The 15,563-nt window shown below is 38.9% G+C and overlaps 1 protein-coding gene across 2 annotated transcripts in view; it reads left to right on the top strand.

The window, feature by feature from the left end:
- The first annotated feature begins 6,239 nt into the window (after positions 1-6,239).
- LOC125021185 (PDZ domain-containing protein 4-like) overlaps positions 6,240-15,563 on the top strand; it is a 48,731-nt gene continuing 39,407 nt past the window's right edge. For both annotated transcript variants that reach the window (XM_047607143.1, XM_047607152.1), the window contains exons 1-2: positions 6,240-6,619; positions 7,612-11,530. In XM_047607143.1, coding sequence (XP_047463099.1) covers positions 11,471-11,530 — 60 coding nt within the window. In that variant the 5' untranslated portion in view covers positions 6,240-6,619; positions 7,612-11,470. The remainder of the gene's footprint in view (positions 6,620-7,611; positions 11,531-15,563) is intronic.

Raw genomic sequence — 15,563 nt, forward strand, 5'->3', positions numbered from 1 at the left:
CATTGAACAGCATCACCAGCAGGACGAATCAGGATTCTGATCTTATTACAGAGCTGCGGCAGCACATATCGACTTTTAATGCATTTGATTACCAGATGAAGCTGATCACGCAGGACAGTTGGTTGGAGGCTGCACAGGTTATAGCAACAGGACGCGTCCCCCCCGCTGTTGCTAGGCAACTGTAAATATAGTCAATGAGCATCATCTACCTAGAGTAGTTGTTTGATAATTGTAATTATCCTCTATGAACACATTTTCAGATTTTATGTTCAATCTTGCCCCAACAAAAGATTTAATAACTTTATTGTTTACCTCATACCGGTGCTATGTTTATAGTGGATATGCACCTGGACCCAACCTGGACCTTGTTTCCCAGCCTGACTTCTAGTTATTGAGAACTGAATATAAATTATTCATGTGTGGTTTCACTTAATAACAAACGGGACATTAAAGTAGTAGGCTCTTTATCTGTAATGATTACTGACCTTTTAGCAGAATGCTAATGACATGCCTTATGGAAGCTAACCAGTGCAGTAAAGAGAAAGTACAGATGGGCAAATGAGAATGTCAGTTTTATAAAACAGTACTGAATTAAAATCAAATGTGGATCTCATGATGGTCATAAACAAGGTGAACCTAAAATGGATACTATAATTTACCCTCAGGGAACATGGCAACCTATATAGAGAGGTTTAACGTTTCCTTGTTTGAGTCCTCATCATGTCAGTGTAAAAATATTACAGATCCCTTGGGGTCTATCTAGCTACATTACCTTGAGAAGGCAGTCTCATTCACCACATTCATTTGTTTTAAGCTTTCCATAGTGACTGCTAATACTATTGTTTTTGACATACTAATGGTGGCCCCATGAGCCTCCAGTGATCCTATTCTTGATTGGTCTTTAAATATCTCAAATATCTATACTCCCATCATGAGCAAAAATACCCTAACTGGTATTTAAATACTATGAAGTGGAACTGTAATCTGCCCTGAGGAGACCTCACAGACACAGGTGACCCCAACAGCCAGTGATGAGTCACACGTTGAGCCAAAAAGATGCATTAACACTAAATTGAGAGATCGGAGTCTTAAAATGATCAAACCAGTGGTTGTGATTGGCGACTCAAACATCTCTGTCATGATTAAGATCGTGTGTCTGTGTCTTTTTTCATGATCATGTTTTGAGTTTCCTTTTGTTACATTCCTTGGTTTCCTAATTTGTGTTGCTCCCTACATTCTTCTATTGATTACTTATTGGTTTCCCCTTGTGTGCCCTGTCCCTATTAGTTTTACCTGTGTCTCGTCACCCCTCAGTCCTCTTGTGTCCCATTTATAATTCCTCCAGGGCAGTCGATAGTCAGCGACTGTGGTTCAGAATCCTATCGTATGGCAGAATACATTCATTATTTTATCAGTCTACTGTCTAAAATGCATCCCAGCTATGAGAAGGATAAGCAAATTACAAACTGTGAAAGTTCCAGAGGAAGCATTTCTCTTTACTATTGATGTGGATGTATTATATACAAATATAGATACAGAATTGGGTCTGGAAGTCCTTAAAAAGCCTTCCAGTCCTCACCCAGACAGACTGGATGAAGACCTTTTAAAACACGGAATGTTTTCTTATTTATTCTACAACAACATTAACTTAAAATTAGTGGGTGTGCTATGGGTAAGAAATATTCCCCAGGCTACGCAGGCATCTACATGGCCGAATGGGAACAATCCACTTTCCGAAAATGTAAACAACTACAATATATCTTAGGTATCTCAATGATAATTTTGGTTTGAGAACAAGTTTGGAGACCTCATTCCTGACATTTTTCAACATTTAAAATACCCACCGTCTTAAAATAAAGTTGAAATGCAACATCCAAAAAGAAATAGTTGAGTTCCTAGACACGCTCTGATTATGCCTACACATAACCAAGAACTCCTAGGGTCTTTTTCACCACTGCCACCAATGGAAAGTGAGATGCCCAAAACTTTTGCTCCTAAACTGGAAGTCCATCCATCTCCAACCAGACTCTCAGATCCAAATCTATCTTCAGCAATGTTTCCATACAGGAAACTGCTTGTCTCTAAATCCCCTAAAGTTAGGACTTCAGAGAGACAGAACACAAACAATCTCCATCTTCACCACCAGTCCTCCCTAGAACAAAATGAAATTATTCCTTCTACTACTAACATCCCAGCTTTTACTCACCCGACCTCCATTGAGACAGAGCTGGACTTACCTAAAAGCCCTGAACCTAAAGAGTTTGGGAGTGACGAGAACTTCCATTCAAATCTGCCTATAACCCATCATTTGGTAGACTCTGTAGATACTGTAGACTCTGGGGAAAATGTTATGGGCACAGCAATGTGGTTATTCTCATGTCAGATTCTATTGAGTTTGAGCCGCAGTAGAGGTTGTCTTTGTAGCCTGTCCATGAGACAGCTCTGACATCATCAACAGAGGTGTCACTAACGGAAAAGACTGGGTATAAATGCAAAAGAACTTTTATGATGAGTGCGAATAACCTTATTGATACGGTAATGGGCCGTGACTCCTCCTTCCCAAAACTTCAGAGAAACAATTAGGCCTCCTAGTACATCTAGCCAAATAGTCCTTTCCAAATGCAATAATCCAAGTGCATTATTGTGAATGATTCACAAAAGTTACCTAAAGACAAGCAGAAATTACTAGACAGTCAGTCTAAACAACTTTATTATCACCAACTTCTTATCAGAAAGTAATCATCTACTGTTCAAAGTAAATGAAGATTTTGCTGGACTTGCAAACACCCAAAATTATTCAGAACATTGGCAATTAAACTGAAAGGAGGGACCAGAGTTTCTTCTCCTCCAATGTTGTGAACATATGCAACACCTTTCAACCAGTCCAGCAGAATATGAAATTCCAGAGACTTGAGATCCATTCCTACCACAGACGACTAAAAATGCTAGAACATTTTGGATTCAAAGACGATTATGAACCTCTTCTATTCCACAATCCATCTCCCTGTGCCTTGAGAAGAGGACCTCAAAGCCTTTTTACGGGCTATTACGGGCCCCTCAGTGGGAAAAAAAATGTCAATGTTTTGACTGTTACTAGCACAATGGTCTAACATAGGTCTTCAACAGGCGGTTCACGGCCCCTAGGGGCCTGTGGAAGTACTGCATGGAGGTCGCAAAATCTTTGGTTGATCAGACTTTTCTATATATTTGTTTTTAATTTCCCCCACAAATTACTTTAAATGCACATTAACATGAATCCAACATATTTTAGTAAAGGGATAAATGGAGGCATGAGATGTTACCTATCAGTCAGCACTTCACTCATTAAGCTATACAGGAGCTGCCTCAATAGCGCACTGTTTCACACAGAGCGCCACACTAGACCTGTCAATCTAAGCCTCCAATAGACAGAACGTTGAAGATCCCTGGTCTAAAACTCAAAATGGTCCTCAGAAAGATAGTTCTACAAGAACGTACACATACACGTTTGTATGATTATCTTTGTGAGGACATTCATTGACATAATTATTTCCCTAGCCCCTTACCCTAACCCTAACCATCTCAAATAAATCCCTAACCCTAATCCTAATGTAACTGTAACCTTTACCCTAAAACAGCCTCGTAAAGAAGCAAGGACCCGCCAAAACGTCCTTTGCACAAATGTCCTCAATCTGATGGTAAAACTCAAACTGGTCCTCGGAAAGATAGCTACACACACACACACACACACACACACACACACACACACACACACACACACACACACACACACACAGCTGGTTTGTTGCTGTTCTGTAGTTACATTGTTGCCGTGTTCACACTCCCTCCCCCTTCAAGCCATTATCTTTTGCCCTTTATATGTCTCTCTCCTCATTTTCTTTTGCTGTCACTATGTGTCTCTCTCTCTTCCACAGACACATATTCCATAAAAGAGGACACGGTTGTCCAGTAAACAAAGAAAGAGGCAGGAAGCACACTGAAGGAACAAAGGAACAAATAACGATTGAAAATGAGAAAAGAATGACTTAAGAGTAGGAATCACAATGTGAATTGACTTTATTCTAAATAGCTGTTATTTAAATTACTTTTGGGTCGTCAAAGTGAGACATGAACAACAAGGTAATATCTGTTTTTAAAGTAAAGGGATCAACAAAATCTACAGATTTATCCAGCAGAAAACACAGATTTTCATATTCATTCATTCATATTTGGTAACTGTTTGTCCTCTGCATCACTGGACCGTGGATCAGCTCATTCTCGTCACCGAAACTATTTTTCATGTTCATCTCATTTCAAAAATCATCTCCTATGATGAAAGCAATACACTTTGCGCAGTAACCACCTGTGGTGATTGCAACTTTACATGTAGAGCAAAATAACTGCTCACATCCAGTTCTCATCATCTATAACCGTTTGTCCTCTAGAGGGTCGCTGGAATAACATTTGTTTTCTAATTTTTTTGGGATCAAATCTTAAAAGTATTGTTTTATTGCTTATCCATAGACAGTATAAGATGGAAGATGGAACAGCTCCCACCAAAGTGAAGCTAAAACCAGTAGTGCTTCCCCTGGTGACTGGCTGCAGTATAGGTCAAAAGCTCCACCTCCTCCATGTTAGTGGATATTAACTGGGCAAAACTAAAACACTAAAATACAATTCAGTTTTTTGGATACATTTTGTTTTAGTTACTTATTTAGTTACTACCAGTTACCATGAAAACTGCACAGTAAAAAGGTCCTGTGGGACTGTGAGAGTTGCAATAAAGAAATAAATAAAAATAAGAACAGTGTTATATGCAACATTTGGAGTGGTGCTAGAGCAGAACGCAGTATTAAAATAAAACTTGAATGAGTCTGACAGTTGACGATGACAGATTTGACGGAACAAGGTTCAGGTTCTGGTTTAGATGAGAACTCTCCATGAAATCACATTAGATGTTAAACTGCTTTTGCATCCCCTGTACTCCAGTATGTGGCCCAAAACCGACACAAAAAGACTGGATGAAGGTCATTTCATTGGTAGTTGAGAGTTTAACTTTGCCTGAAAAATTATTTAAAATTCTGATGACTCACTGCACCCAGGGGCGAGCACAAACATTACATTTAATTAAATGCTTAAATTTCCATCTCTCTCTCTCTCTCTCTCTCCCCTCACGTCTCCTTTTTTGCTTTAAGCTTTTCTGTATTTATTTAGGAAATCAAGATTATTCTGTAAAAGAAACATGAAAACTCACCCAAACAAACAAAGAACAGACTTTAGAAACGTAATTAGAAACAGCCGTCTGAAATATAAGAGGAGTCGCTTTAACTGTAAGCTGAAATACTAAGATATCAAATAGTCATTCAGGTTGGTGTGAGTCAACTTACAGACTCATAAATCATCATCTTTCTTCAACTGACATGCCAGACATTAAGTCATCTGGTGCTGCGTTGACAGAAAATGACACTGGTTGGATGAATATGTCCCTGAAGTCTAATTAAAAGTATGAAAATTTGGTAAATTTGTTTTTCTCTCTAATAAGATGAACTGACATGTCTCTTGAACTGCTGGAACAGTTGCAATATGTGGTCTTTAGGAATCCTCTTAATATTTAAATAAATATACTAGTTGCATTAAATGTTACCAAAATAAAATCTCGTTCCATCAAACCTCTAATGGCCCCTAGTTTAGCGTTTTTAAAAATGTTTCTGTGGTTACAATTCAGTTTTTAATTGAGGTAGTTTATTCTGAAGTTGTTGTTCTATAGGCACAAAGTCTTGGTCAAAGTCTTCAAAGAATACCAACAACATTTATTGTAAATATTACAAAACAGGAATATTATATGCATCACTGGACTGTGAAAGAAAATAAAACAACTGCCTTATTATGAGTAATAGCTGCCATGTTCACCCTCTGCTACAGGAGGACGAATCCAACCATCAAAACTGAAACATTGTGCTAAAATGTTAAAGTTGACATTTTGGAGATGTAAGAATTTCTCCTGTCAAACCAAATGCAGACGTAGATAACAGTGTGACGGCTGTGTTTTTAAGCTCTGAAGAGAAACATGTTTACATGCGTGAAAACTGAAAAACATTTGAATGTCACAGAGATAAATGAACAGGTAAAGAACAATAAGAAAGACGACACAGATAGAGAAAGGGGAAAGGAGGGAGGGGATGAGCAGGGACTCGGAGAGTGGGAGGGAGAAGCGAAGGAGGAGTGGGAGGTGGAGGAGGAGAAAAAAGCCATCGCAGAGAGGGAAATTAATTGTCGGCTGCAGGTTATTGGCTGACTGTGCTGCCGCGGAGGCTGTTGTTGTTCCAGCGCGGCGTGAATGCTGCAGAAGAAGAGAGAGCAGTGAGCAGAGAGCTGCAGATCTGTCTGCTCGTTCCCGGTCCACCACCCGCTCATTTTCACATCCCATCGTACATCCGTGAAGAGCGTGGGCTGCCCAGACAGGCAGAAAACACTGGACCTGTGTTATTACACTGAGGGAAGGAGGGAGCAGGAGGAAGAGGAGGAGGAGGGAAACCGGCGTGGAAGCTTTGCCCACTCAAGACAACCTTCTGTGGGAGGAGGAAGGCTGATTACCCCAGGGGAAATCAAGGAGTGGATGGTTCCTGGAACATCTGGAAAGGTGCCACTGAGTTCTTTACCAGACGTTTAAAACGAAATTGCTTGATATTTATTGATATATTTACCAGAATCTGAAGATATATATTATTTAACAGGAGCAGAAGGAATGAAAGGCATTTGGAGTTTGTATTTGTACTGTAATTTGAATTCTGAAGTGGAGCTGTGGTAGAAAAACACTAAATTTATTTCTAATCAGTTTCAGTATTATCTCATGTTATTCAAGTTGAACAGGTTTCTATGTGGAAAGTTGATTAGATTGAATAAGGTTTTCTGTTATTGGCTAATCTGATATTTTTTTCCTTGAACGATTAGTCCAAAATATTGTCAGACATTAGCAAAACGTCCACTGTAATACCGTATTTCAGAGTTGCTGCTTTTGTCCGTCATTCAAACCAAGTTTGCATCAGAGAAAATTCCACAAATTGTTGCAAGTGACAGCTTGTACAGCAATTTCTGGTGTTTCATTTGAAAATGCCAAACATTTTAAAAATAATTTACAATTTTTAGAAACAAATTAACAATAGCTTTTGTCTCACACATCAACCAGTTTTAAGGATTTCAACCAAAGTATTTTCTCATGTTCAGTTTGAATTATTCATCAAAAGTTTCAAGGTGTACATCCATTAATCTTATCAGGTGGCCAGCTCTAGAATCTGATGTTTATTGGAAACAGGCTGATGCATTTATGCTTCTTTCACTTCTTGGAAAACACTAAAAGGAGATAGTCTGTGTGCATCAGAGGTCACCTGCCCTCATGAACTGTAGCTGGAGCTAAATCTCTCAGTAACTTTTCTGTCAGACTGCCTTTAACTGCAGACCTGTGATCCAATTCATGACTCTGAGCAGGGACACTACAATTTCAAAGAAATTCTGTGACAGCACCAGAAACTCATCCTAACCAGGCTGTGTCTGTTCACGCCTTTCATCCAGTCAGTGTGTAAGACCAGTAAGAACCCCTCTCTCTCTGCTTTTTTTTTGTGTCTGTGTGTCCAGGAGCGAAACTAAGCCGGATTTAACGTTTGTGTAGAAATAACGGAGCAGCAGAGGAAATCGAGGGATGAATGGAAAGAGAGAGGAAGAGAAAAGGGTGATGCTCAGAGGATCTAGCTCTCCTCTGAAAAAACAACAACCTCAGTCTGCCTTGCACTCCTGGAGGACGATTTTTGGGGGATTACATGCAGAATAAAGTGAGTTTCATCTCAGACAAAGGGCAACTGTTTGACCCAGAGGTTTGCTCCAACAAAGCTGCTCTTCACCTGCTGGGATTATCTGTGCTGGAGGAGGACCTCAGGTGTTGAAGAATTCATAGATGTGTTATTTTCTGGTTGGATGAGGATGTAAAGACAGCAGGAATTCAATGTGAGAACCAGGACACTGAAGATGAATTAAAAGACAACGACTGGACAAAAGATTTGAGCCTTTTTTTTTTTTTTGTATAGTGACATTATATGGAATGAAACAACACTGAATTCATCAGTATCTTTATGAGCTGCCTACATTTTACATTTCTTCAGTAGAGGAAGAGATCAGATTTTTTTTTATCTGTCCGACAAAAAGAGCACAAATAGACTTGAATGAAAGGCCCTGAATGATAACTCTTCCCTTCTTGCCTGATCAATCATCCTGATTTTATCTCATTCTGCCATTTTCCCCCTTTACTCTGCTGCTTTTTGAATTTACCCCCTATTTCCCGTGTGACAGGAATCCTTTAGAGGATCGAGTTGTTTAAAGCAGGTGTTGATGACAGATAACAGCTGCAGAGAGGCTGACTCTGATGTACCCAGATAAGTGATGTTCTCTGACAGAAGCAGCAGGTAATACAGCCGAGCTCAGGCTGAACGCACTGCTGCAGAGTGTCTGAGCTGTCTGTCGTCTTCCTGCAGACTAATTCTATCTCAAGGACCGTCTGTGGTCGAGCTGGGTAATAAAACCAGAAGGAGGGGATACTGTGCCTTGTAGAACTCCAAAATGTCGGACTGGGAAACAAATATTTGGTCAAATAAATAAATAAATAAATAAAATAAAAAAGAATAGTTATAGTTACATATCTCTGGAGTGGCAGGAAATGCTGTAAACATCAGGGGGCTCTAGAGCTCAAAACTGTCTGATCCTTGAGTTAATGAATGATTATAGGAGGTCTGCAGTTAGTTCAGATGAAACCTATTTAAAGAGTCAATCAATCAAAACAAAAAAATCAAACAAGGTCAAGACTGACTCCAAACAGAAACCAAGGAAGCCAGAAATGCAACAGAATCTAAAAGCAACAGGGTTCGCTCAGAAAAGCACAGAAACCACATTTGATCAAAAACAGTTGAACAAAAGATAATAAGAAAAAAATAAATAAAAACGGAAGCACTGCAAATATAAACTGACCATTGAAAATAGAAAGATGGAAAATGATAAAAGAGCACACAAATCAAAGTGATCAAGGATGAGACGAACCGAAGCTTTGAGACTAGAAACTGAGGGAACCAGCCGTTTTAAGAGCGACCAAATTATTGATTAAAATCTGTCTGATTTCATACATAACATAAAATTTCAATACTTTTGATAAAAACACTGCAAGAACTGTATGAGAGAAGTCAAAGAAGATCAAGTTCTTACAGAAAACAATTAAATGTAAACTCAGTGAACACACTGCTGAAAGCACAAACACTAAATTCAGCTTTTTTAACCCAAATTACGCATTCAGGTGCGTTTTGAGCTAAGCACAAAGTTTTACAGCTGATGTCGTTGTCAGAAGGAAACATTTCCTGAAACGTATCCATAAACAGGATAGTTCTTTTAGAAAGTTCGTTGATTATACAGTTATAATCAAAATAAATACATTCAAAACTGTTTTGCTCTTTATACGATTTATAAGACTCAAATCTGCAGAAACTAACGCCTTCCGTTCTGGAAGCACAATCTGTACATGAAGTAATGAAAGCACAAGGAAATAGGCCATTGACTCGGTAGGGTCAGTACTTGGCTACAACATTTGACTTAACTTTAACCCAACACTGTTTACACACTGACTAAATGATGGAAAATGTTTAAACTACAGCATTTGAGTTGAAACCAACAGTTTTCCTCAGAGGCCCTCCTCATCTTCTTGTTCTAGAAACATGCTGCTCAGACTGTTAGGCTCTCCCAGAGACTAGCAGTCTATTTCCCTGGTATCTGTTGTCAGTCTGAATGTCTTTTTAAACTGATGTTCACATGAATTATTGAAGTGATCTGAAAACTGCTGGAACAATGTACAGCCTGGAGGACTTTTCATCTCTTCTCCTTCATGTCTTATTAAGCGTCACTGGCCTCGTTTCCACTGCGGCTTAAAACAAACCTCAGGAGACAAAACTCAACAGTTTGCTGTGGATTTTTTTTTTTAACATGAAAGTGTTTTGTAAAGATTTGCGTTAGATTATAGCTTTGAAGAAGCACAGCGAAGCGGGTTTCACATTGACTCTGAATGCAGAACACAATTTTGTCTTTGGCCATTTGAACTGGACACTGCACAATTTCTGCTCCAACATCTATTGCTCTGTCTAAAAGCAACTATTTGTGGTGATTTTTGGCTGAAATATCATCTTTCCTGCCTTTCTTTGGATATTTAAGCATCATACTTCCAGTAAACTCAGAATCTTGACAACGTATGAGTTTAAAACAACCTACACTATTTAATATTTGACACTGAAACTGGATAAAAATGCAGAGCTCTAGATGAAGTGAAAGAACATCAGAAAAAGTCCCAAACTGGTTTCAGGGACAACTGAATGTAAGTGTGGACCGCTCCTCTTCCAGCGCTCCATCAGGTACTTTTCAACAGGGGTTCGGTTTTGGGAACGCCCACAAACTCAAACAATCTGAAACATTTCTACATGACAGATTGAAGCACAAACTGGAGAGCTTTCACCCTCTCTTCTTCTTCTTCTTCCTGCTGCTCCTCCCCTGCAGGGGAAAACAATCTGCTCGCATGAATAAGAATGAATTTTTCATCGTGATGAAAAGCTTCAGCACCTCCCCTCTTCACAGCCCGCAGGGTGCCCGATAAAAGTTGTTTACTGTGAGCAGCAACAGAACGTATCCTTTTTTTTTTTTCTGAAAACATGGAGTTGAACAATGCCCTGCTCTTTTTGTTTGTTCTTTCAAAGCTGTTTTCGCATGTGAGCTCGGAACATTAAGGAACACAGAAGTGGGTTTTTCTTTTGTCTTCAGAGGAGAAAAGACGACAGAAGTGAACTCGGTTTGACTCTCAGCTGGGTTTTCAGAAGAAGTGACACTTTTGTAAACAAGCGGATGTCTTGCTTGGAGTGTTAACGTTTGAGCTGAGAAATGCACTCGTTTAGTAACTTGATGAAGTGGCTTCGTTATTAACCTACTTTGGCACATGTTGGCCTAAAATCTGATTTCACTTTGTTCAGGATACTTTACACGGATAACAGTAGCTTCTACATGTCTGCAGTAAACAGCTCAAATCTCTGAGATCTGCTCTGACTGAAGGTTTTTTACAAAGACTGAGGGAGTACTCGTCTTACATAAAGGATCTGTTTCAGCCTTTCTTTTTTTCTCCTATAGAGTAAACAACTGCCCATTTTGTCTAAATGAATTTATCTTAGCTCTGGGCATCAAGACATTATCTCTTTGAGCATCATCAAAGGTCAGAGGCTGATAAGGTTCAATCACGACAGCAGACAGCGAGGATTGACCTGAGGCCATCAGATTTGGAGTTTAACGGTCAGACAGACAAGCAAGATTATCAATACGGAGCAGCAGCTGTTTCCTGAGGGGCCTGCACAGACGGAGGTGAAAAGACTGAAAGACAAGAGAAAACACAGGCCGAGATAAAAGAGGGCGAGTACCAGACGTCACCATGGGCTGCAACATGTGTGTGGTCAAACGTCCGGAGGAGCAGTACAGGATCATGTTTCAGGTAAGAAATCTCAGTGAGCTGGTGGTTTTAATGGGATCGATTCATCTTAAATGAAAAAAATGAATGAAATTCATTTCAGCTGGTAAAGTACCGGAAGCTCTGATAGACTGGTGACCTTCTGTTAGCTATTAGCTCTATTAACAGCTGTTGCAACATTATATAAGGTTATATGGAATTTACTCCAAAGGGATAAAAAAAATGAAAGCCAATGAAAAATGTTATGAATCATTTCATCATAACTGATCAACTTCAACAGAACAACAGGCAACACTGTCTTCTCACTGCAAATGTAAAGACATTGAACTAACCACAGAAGTTTTCATTTCCTGTCGTTTCAAAAGATGGTGAATTCATCATTGAAAATGTAATGTCCTGCAGTTATATAGTCAGTAAACTTGCCACAGAAATGTAACAGTCCTCCTTATAGATAGTGAATTAACCACAGAGACCTGAATGTCTAATGTGACTGTGAACGCAAACTAACCACAAACACTCAGCTGTACCAGGCCTAGTAAAGACAACGAATTAACTACAGAAATCAAAATGTCCTGCCATCATTAAACACAGTAAACTACCCACAGACACTCAATCATCCTGCTGTTAGTGAAGAGAGAGTGAAATAAACACAGGAACTTGAATATCCAGCTGTTATTAAACACAGTAAACTACCCTGTTCACTAAAACTCACTGGTCCTGCCATCAGTAACGACATCTCAGCCATTTATTTTTGTTTAACTTGTGCTTTCACTCCATCCCTCTTTGTTAACATATACTAATAACATCATGTAATCTAGCTTTCGTAATCTTGTAATGTCTTGGTAAAATTTATGAACTATTACACAATTACTTATGCATTTCTTTTTTTATCGTTAATATTCTGGCAAAGACAAAGAGAGGAGGAATGAGTGTAAATGTCTGAGTAAGAAAAGAAGGTGGAGGAAAGACTGAGTGGCTAGTTGTGTGTGGAAGCTATGGAACCATTCATCACTCCTGGTTGGTCTAGTTACTCTGGAAAGGTCATGCTGTTATTCTGCTCAGGGTTGGTTTTGTCCAGGGGAGGCTGAAAGTCACAGAGGACTCAGAAGTGAAATCCTGTTCAGTTTGATCATGAAACATTAAACACTGAGGTTAATTTATCTATTTACTTTTTTGTATCTTCATTCCTTTTCTGAACATTTTATTCATTATTTTTAATAGTTCAGTGTGATTCAGTGTAAAATATGGCAGATAATGATGCACTTCAATCCCCTCACTTTTTCTAACATCAGCATGGTGTTAGAGAAAATAGTTCAATAACCCGTCATTAGTCATTTGTATTGATTTTCAATTAATTGAAACAAAGAAAAGATGCAGTACATGACAGACTGCACTGAAAGTGTTGTGTAAGTGTTAATGTACTCTTATTTGTTTCAAACATGCAATGCGGTGGATCAGAGCGGCCACACCTTTAATTCTGCATTAATTAAGGCTTGAGATAATTTAACTTTTTTTTTAACTTAAATTTATTATTGTACAGTTGTCATAAATGTAGAAATTAACAACAGAAACCAACAATATTCATAACCAGGTTTATTTCTGCTGTAAAGTTGAATATTCATGTGTGCCCACTCAGATCAGGAACTTCTGAATCTTGTAAATTAATTTTGAGCAGCCATGCTTCACATGGGCATTTGGGAATTCCAGCAAAGACTTTGTGGTGAAAGGTGAACATAGACATTTAAAGAGCGTCCCCTCTCCTCCCTGAGGTTTGAGTGGGTGTGTCTTTCTTTGTACGGAGGAACTGTCCATGGTGCTGAACTAGTTGTGCGCTGTAGCCAGTGCAACTGTCTGTGGTGCTGAAACAGGTCAAACTGCAGCTCTCGTTTTCTCTCATAACTGACTAAGCTCAGATCTTCATGTGGTTTGATCAGCCCGGGTTTGTAGCAAGTAAAATATAATTACATTTAACTTTTTTTTTTCTAACTTTACTCATGTAAACATCACAGTACCACTGAAGCACACGCTAACATTAACTGTATGAATTACTTTATTGCCATATGGAAATATAGGCCGCTGAATACACAGTGTCTACTTTGTGCTTAGGATGTTGAAGCTAAATGTTAAGGGCTTTTATGGCCCTTGAATCTGTTATTGCGTATTAGTGCAGTTTACTATAATATGCTGCTTAATGCTGTACTTATGCATATGTATGTTATAGCAAACTGCAAAGTCTAACTAAAGTCTAACTGCAAATAACACACATTACCTGCTTTGTCACTGGTCTCAGTGTTATTTGACTCAAATCAGATGTTTTACAAAAGAAGCATGAGCTGCTAAACCCAGATTACTTGTTGCATCAAGCGAAGGTGACTTTTCGTTTAACACACAAACTGGAGAGATGCAGAAACAACCACATTTACTTCACATTCTCTGCACATCCTCACTTTAAAGAGAAATCCTTTCTGTCTCCAGTTGCAGAATACATTTATGCAGTCTGTGTTTCATAAAAGACTTCTAGGCTGAACATAGTGGGAGTTGAGTGTTACACTCAAACTGACTCTCATGTATATTTTTATGGGTCAGATCCACACTGTTACACATGAGCACACCCTTGAATCTTCATATCTCTCACTTATTTTGTTCTCATGGTTTAGTCAACGTGAATGTCAATTGGTGAGTTTCCAAAAAAAAACGAGTCTTTAAGAATGATTTCTATTTTCCAAGACAAAACAATAAATAAATAAATATCTTAGATTTCAAGATCCAGTTTCCATAGATTTATATATCCCTTTTACACGTTTACTTTATGGAACCACTGTAGATAATGGCTTAAATTACAAAAATTAGTTAAAAAATAAAAATAAATAATAAAAAAAAAAAAAATAAAAAATCATTCTTTTATCGTAGCTAGCTTTTTCAATACGTTCCCCCATAAAATTTGGTGTGAACCAAAAATAACATTTAAATAATAAAATAATACTTTGCACATAACAGTTGTTCCCCATTCTAAGCACGCAGATCAAACAATATTGCCATAATCTTTCAAAACACAGAGGAGCTAGAAGAGAGAAATAGTTCCCTGATGTCAGCACAGTAACATAAATCTCTGTAGTTTCCGTGGAGACATCCCGTTGTGTGTGCTACACTTCAATGACTTGGTTGTTTAATCTATTTTTATCACAATTATTATTTTCATGTAGGCAGTGACCAGGGATGTTTCTAAATATTGTTTAGATGATTTCTTCTCCTATGTTGTGATAAAACACAAACAAACAATGCACACGTTCATTTGGAGCTGACTGAAATCTCAGACTGATGATGTTTTGGCTGCTTGGCTTCCGTCGCACCATTTATCCCTCTCTGTATGCGTGTGAGCTTCACAGCTATCCCTGACACAATGAAGCACACACACACACACACACACACACACACACACACACACACACACACACACACACACACACACACACACACGTCTTCTGAGGGTTTGGTTTCCACACTCACTGCTGGATTGTTCAACACTATTACCATCTCCACCAGGTGACCTTAAAAGAAACACACACACCTGCAGTTCACATTCATTATATTGCCATGTTGTCCTGATTGATCTGAGCTCCAAGGGAGTTACAAGTATCCTGCAGACCCCAGCACACACATATGCACGCACACTCACAGATGGCCTCTCCCATAGCAACAGTTATGTAGTTATCGCTACATTATGCCACATAGTTGCCACTAACTATCTCACCAACACACACACACATTTTCTGAATGCCCCCTGTCACCTTGGCTGCGTATGAAAGGATGTCCCCATCAGTGTGTGTGCGTGCGTGCATGTGTGTGTGATTAATGAGGTCTGTAATGGAGTCTGATGACCTCAGGAGATTTGAAAAGGAGATGATAAGCCTACTCACACACACACACACACACACACGATACACACACCTACACAAGGGGGTAGGTTCATTCACTCTGAGCATGTGGCTAATTTTAGACATTATATTAAATCCTGCTCACAGAATCAGTTGACAGATGCGAGGGTTATTTTCTGAGC

Source organism: Mugil cephalus, chromosome 1 (genome assembly GCF_022458985.1).
Source record: "Mugil cephalus isolate CIBA_MC_2020 chromosome 1, CIBA_Mcephalus_1.1, whole genome shotgun sequence".
Lineage (NCBI taxonomy): Eukaryota > Metazoa > Chordata > Actinopteri > Mugiliformes > Mugilidae > Mugil > Mugil cephalus.